The sequence below is a fragment of the Falco rusticolus genome, chromosome 9 (assembly GCF_015220075.1).
Source record: "Falco rusticolus isolate bFalRus1 chromosome 9, bFalRus1.pri, whole genome shotgun sequence".
NCBI classification, from domain to species: Eukaryota; Metazoa; Chordata; class Aves; order Falconiformes; family Falconidae; genus Falco; species Falco rusticolus.
Genome location: NC_051195.1, coordinates 15,635,911 through 15,641,910, shown reverse-complemented (window position 1 = coordinate 15,641,910; position 6,000 = coordinate 15,635,911). Strand labels below are relative to the sequence as shown.

The following is a 6,000-nucleotide window of genomic DNA, read 5'->3' as shown; positions in this document are numbered from 1 at the left end:
GATTTTCAAATTATTTAGGCCTTGATTCAACAAGACACTCAAACGTGAGCAGTCCCACTAAAGGCAACGGAAATAACTGGCTGATCAAAGCTGGGCAGCTAGATGAAGAAAGACCATTAGTTTACCAATCTCTTTGTTTAGAAACAAGTTTGCTTTGAGGAACATGTTTGCATGCAGAGGCAACGGAGCAACCTGGCTTTCCAGCGCTGTGGAGTGTGTACATGAAATAACGCTTCCTCACAACCCGGCTGTGTTCAGCCAGCTTCCCAAACACCAGCAGTCATGTTTAAAGGCAATTCCATTAAACTGTAATGACCTGTCCAAAACAGGGTTATTTGTCGAATCCTATTTTAATCTCTCAGGTGTTTTATCCCAGAGCCCATGCTGATGGAGAGGCTCAGCCTGGGTGCTGCTGTGGGGCAGAGGAGCCAGCAGCCGCCCTGGACGGTGGGTCTTGCCCACTCTTGCAGACCTAGGGGTCCCCAGGGGTGGCTGCAGAAGCATTGTAGGACAGCACTGAAAAGTCCTGACAAGACTTCATGGACATCATCTAGCTGGTCTGTGGAGACCTGTGCAGCACCTCTGCATGAAACCCTATAGCAGCATCTCTCAATGCTGATGCTCTTATATTTTGGGAGAAATCCCACCCTACCGATGCCCAGGGATGGGAAATCCCACTGAGGGGCTGCAGCTGCCCAGGGTGGTGCCAAGGGTCAGGGTTACTGATGGCCTTATTACACTTTAATGGCATCACCAGGCTCAGTACAGAGGTAAGAGTGTTGAGGAGTATGGCTCAGTTTCTGCAGGGCAACTGGTGCAGGACCTTGTTTAGCCTTAAAAGTCCTGGGCCGATGCACCCTGACGGGGGTAGAGTGGAGCTGTGGGGTTCGTCCAGTGCTGGATGGGGACCTCCATTTCCCACCCACCCCGATTTTGAGCCCTGTTTGCATGGCAGCGCCATGTGCCGGGGTCAGGCGTGTGGGCAGGTGTCGCAGAGAGTGGTCCCCATTGTTGAAAACCAGGAGCAGCCCTTTTACTGCTTTCCTGGTGATTAAGAAACCAAAAATAAAATGACCTGCACTTACATTCCCACGCAGGCAAAAGGAATGATTACTTTACAGAGATGGAAGTCCTTCATATATTACGGCCATTAAAAAGAGCAAAATTTGAAATGTACTGTGGCACAAAACGAAAAGGTGGCGTAGTTAGAGATAATGAAATCCTTACTTGCCATTAACAGAAAAATTACTGTTGTTAAAAGTTCCCTTCATAAACTGTTGAGAAACCAATTATACAGTCATGGTGACTAATTTATCCAGGAGCAATATGGACCCCATTATGCTGTATAGTATATGCACATGCTAATCAGAAAATACATTATGTGGAATGAGAGATGGGCGTTAATGTATCTTAATTTAAAGTGGTTTTGCAGGTGTACAGAGGCCTGAATTACCACGCCATTTTGCCTCTGTGCCGCCGAGGGGAGGGGAGCCGGGGGGCCACTGCGGTGCCCCTGTGCCCCGGCGGGCTGGGGGGACCCGAGCCCTGCTCGCAGTGCCCAGGCCCAGCGGCTACCAGCTGCCCTGCAAGGCAACGAGCGGCTGGCACAGCGTCAGCCATAGGTCAGCGCCATGGCCTCTGCCACCCCGCGCTTACCTCGCTGGCCAGTGCTGCCTGGCCCGTGTGTGGGTTTATAGATATATTCCTTAAAAAAGAAAAATAAAAGGTGTTCAGCTGCTGGAATCGTGTGTAAATGAACACCGGGGGGATCAGTCACAGCGCTGCTGGGGAGCCCAGGGCTCGCCTACGCGGGTCACAGGTTTGAGCGGCGAGCGGGATTTCCTACATACTGAGGTAAAAAATCCGCGGTTTGCGCGCAAGCTGTTTGCCACGGGTAGCGTAACATTTAAACGAAGCCTCCCAGGCAGGAGCCATGCCGTCGGGGCCGCCGGAGCCGGCGCTACGGCCGACTAAAGCGATTTTTCACGCGGCTGCCGCGCAAGGCGGCGGGGCGGGCGGCGGGGCCGGCAGGCGGCGCTGTGGGCGGGAGGCGCGGGCGGGCGGCCCCTCTTGGCGCGCGGGGAGGCCGCGGCGCCGGCGCGCGGCGGGCACCGCCCCCTGCTCGCCTGGCGGCGCGGCGGCGGGCGGGAGCAGCGGCGATGGCGGACAGCGCCAGCGAGAGCGACACGGACGGCGCCGGCGGCAGCGGCGGGGGCGGCGGCCCGGCGGGGCCGCTGACGGCGGGCGGCCCGGCGGCGGGGCCCGGCTCCGGGGTGGCGGGCGGCGGCTCGGGGGGCAAGGCGGGCGGGATCGTGATCTCCCCGTTTCGGCTGGAAGAGCTGACGAACCGCCTGGCCTCGCTGCAGCAGGAGAACAAGGTGCTGAAGATCGAGCTGGAGACCTACAAGCTCAAGTGCAAGGCGCTGCAGGAGGAGAACCGCGACCTGCGCAAGGCCAGCGTCACCATCGTGAGTGCGGGCGGCGCCGCGCCGGGCCCGGCGGCGGGCGGGAGGGCCGGCGGGCGGGCGTGGGGGTGCCCCGCCGCGGGGGTGTCCGCGCAGGGCGGGCCCGGCTGCCGCCGCCCTCCCCTCAGCCCTGCCCCGGCCGCGGCCTTCCCGCCCCGCCGCCGCCGGGCGCCCCCCGCCCCACCCCCCACCCCACCCCGGGGCGGCGGTGGTCGAGGCGACTTTACCTCAGGCGGGGGCCCGGCTGTCACCGCGGCCTGTCCCGGGGAGGCGGGGGGCTGGCCGGGTCACCCCGCGCCCTTCGCGCTGTCCCTGGGCTCTCGGCGAGGGCTTGCGGGAGGGGAGCGGCCCGAGGTGGTCCCCCCGCCCCCAGCCCCGCCTGCCCTCCCGGCTCCCCGCGGGGGGCGGCCCGGCCGAGCAGGGGGGCGCGGGGGGCGGCCCGGCGGGGCCTCGGGGTGAGCGGCTGTACGGGCCGCGCAGGGCGAGGGCCATGCTGGGTGTTCCCTGAAGTTTCTCTAAGTAGAGATTTTCTTCGAGTGTGAGCGATCTGCGGAGATTACGGATTGTCGGATCAGCCACTGTGCAGAAATGGCGAGGTGCAGGACAGTGTCTTAGACACGAAGAGGTGTTTGATGTGTTTGTAACGTTCTGTTAGCTGTGGTAGAGTTTCAAGAAGTTATTTGAGAACTCATTTAAAAGAAACCCCTTAAAAACAGCGCAAGTAACACACCCCGCTCTGTCCTGGGAAGAACTCAGCTATCGGTTTATAAGCACTGCAAGGTTAACTTGGAATTAAACATCATTTTATATGATGCACTTAGGCATCAATTCTCAGTAAAGTACATATGAAAGTACAACAAATATGACGTTGTTTTCTTCTCCATGGGTTGAGGGTTAGGAGTTTAGGTTGAGGGGGGGGATTGCTAATTCAGTAGTTAGAATGAGCGTTTAGATGTTGTAATGATCGTGGCCTGCATGCAAACAAAATAGGTAACATGTTAAAGACCAATTGAAGGTAACCCTGATACTTGTGCATGCTGTCCTGTACACCCGTGCCAGCACAGACAGAGAAGCCTGGAAAGTGACCAATCCCACCTGCACGTGCTGGTTGTCTTCTCATATGATTTTTCACAGGGGTTACTTTATTGCAAGTGTAATGGCTATTTTATTGATAATCAGTATTTTCATCGTTGTTACATCTAGCGAAGAAATGGAGCTCGTCTAGGCAAACCTCTCATCTGTTCCCAGTTGTAAGCATTCAGTGTCTAGCAGGATGTGGGCCGGAAGCGTGCATGAAATACAATACAGAAGTAATTTATTCAAGGATGACAAATACAGTGCTAGTTGGGGAAACGTGTGCTTTGTTAATATTTTACGAGAAGAGAATGTGTCTTAATTAGGTAGCAGTGGAGTGCCTTCTGATGTTGAAAGGGGCTAAGACATCTTGTCAGTCAGACATTTTCTCTTTGCCTGTTAGAAAGGCACAGCATCTTTCTGAACTCCTGGTAGGTGAATTGTTTGTAAACGACTTGAAAAAATGTTTGCATGCATTAAAGTTCTTTAGGTGCTGTCTCTAGGGACTGATTATCTTACATTTTCATCAGATTTTAATTTTTAAAAAGGAAGTATTTTTCTTAAATCTAAACCTCAGTCTGTATGGTTTTGACATCTTGGATAAAGAGAGAAAAGGTGTTAGACTTTTAGAGCAACCTGCAGGCTGTCTGGAAAACCGGCATCTTTAGCAGGCACTCTGTCTTTGGTATGCTAAACTGTGTGCACGACTGAGTAAACCACTTCTAATTCAGGAAGTGGCAAAATAATGAATGCAAAACATAACTTTTTTTTTCAGGCCACTGAGACTTTGTGCTGTGGTTTACATAGTCCATAATGTAAACACATTTGCAGTCAAAATAGCTTTGCAATGTGGCTGTAGTATACAAGTGACTAGAGATGAACTTTATTGGAACGTTGAAATGTGTTCCATTTGCATGTAAATGCAGTTAAATAGAAAGTTTCCTGATTTTCTCCATTGTGATTTTGAGCCTTCATCAGTTTACTCCTCCACCAGCCATCTCAAGCTCTTCGCCGTGTTGCTTTGCTGGCAGACGGGGACTGCATATCAGTTTCCTGTTGTAGACATTGTAATGTCACGAATCAGCTTTGATTTTTATCAAGTGTTGAGGATGAGCTGTGAAGCGCAAAATGAAACCAACAGGTAGCCAAAATAGCAGGTGAAATGACTAAACTTGTGTGCTGTAGGTGAAGGTGACTCCTTGAACTACGTGGCTCTTCATCTGCAAGCCTTTCGCTGTCCAGTGCCACAGAGACTCCTCACTTTCTCTGGCTCCTGCCATTGTCTTTAATGGTTTTAAATAGTTTGGCTTTAAGGTTTACCAGGTAGAAAGTGGTTTTCTTCCTCCTTCCTCTTGTGTTCATGCTGGTGTATTAATACGACGTCCTCTTCTTTGTTTCTGTGCTTGTGTGTAGTATTACTGGTGTAAGCGTGGATGTGTATGGTTTGGGAATTAAATAGCTTGCTGCTTAGGATCCTGTTGGTTCTATTTTGTAGTTAACCCTTATGTCGTAGGGTTGAAAATAAGCATTAATTAAGTGTAGGAGACCTATGTTAAGTAATTGCAGTCAGAAAACTGACTGAGAAAAGGTGTTGTCTTGGCAGGCTTGTATGCTCACTGACTCCATATAAACTGTCCTCCAAAAAAATGTAAAAACAGATGCTGCTTAAATACCAAAATTGGTAAAACTAGCTTGGACTAAGTGTACATCCAAAAAGATGTCTGAACTCTACTCCTTCCAGTAGCCTGAAATGAACATGAAATTATGTGGTTGCTTATGTGCAAGGCTGTGAAATTAAGTAAATATACATGAGAAGTTTATCTCACCTGCTATTATTAGTAACAAATTGTGAAGGAGGGAGCAAGGTGGGGAGGAAGCTAGGTAAATTTATAAAATAAAGTGTTATCTAGCAGTGCAAGAGATTACATGACAAGATGAAAAGTTTCAGATCAAGTATGAAGAAGAAATAATCATGATCACTTAATCCGTTTGCAGAGAGTTCATTTATATGTATTTAGCTGTCTTTAATTTTATGATCTCAGGGTAGGTTTCCGCAAAGTCTTTTTTAGGAAATGAAATGGATGGTGCCTAGGTGGAAAAATCACACACCTGAAGATCTGAGACACTGTGTATTTGAGATGTGAAGTAGTGAGTTTTGGTTATAGTGCTGCATTACCAGAAGTGTATTTCCTGTGTGAACTTCCTTAATTTTTTTGTGAAAGATGTCTAACAAGGAGTTGTTGTATTTAATGGGCTAAGCCTGGGACAGCACGATTTCTCCATTTAAATAAGAGTACCTTCAAAACTGGGTGGTGGTGGTGGGGTGACTGCTTTTCAAAAGATGAAATTATTGTGTGTGACAAAAGCTGAAATAATTCAGCTGGGTGTAGGTATGTCTTGGTCAGGAAGTTTCTTTTGAAGTCAGTAGAGCTTGGGGTTCTAACTTCTTTTTTTCTGCTTT

The 6,000-nt window shown here is 50.5% G+C and overlaps 1 protein-coding gene across 2 annotated transcripts in view; it reads left to right on the top strand.

The window, feature by feature from the left end:
- The first annotated feature begins 2,105 nt into the window (after window positions 1–2,105).
- The window catches only part of CCDC6 (coiled-coil domain containing 6), a 54,218-nt gene continuing 50,323 nt past the window's right edge, over window positions 2,106–6,000 (top strand). For both annotated transcript variants that reach the window (XR_005106098.1, XM_037399454.1), the window contains exon 1: window positions 2,106–2,468. Coding sequence is in view for 1 of the 2 variants with exons in the window: in XM_037399454.1 (XP_037255351.1) it covers window positions 2,160–2,468 (309 nt within the window). In the remaining variant the exon portion in view is untranslated. The remainder of the gene's footprint in view (window positions 2,469–6,000) is intronic.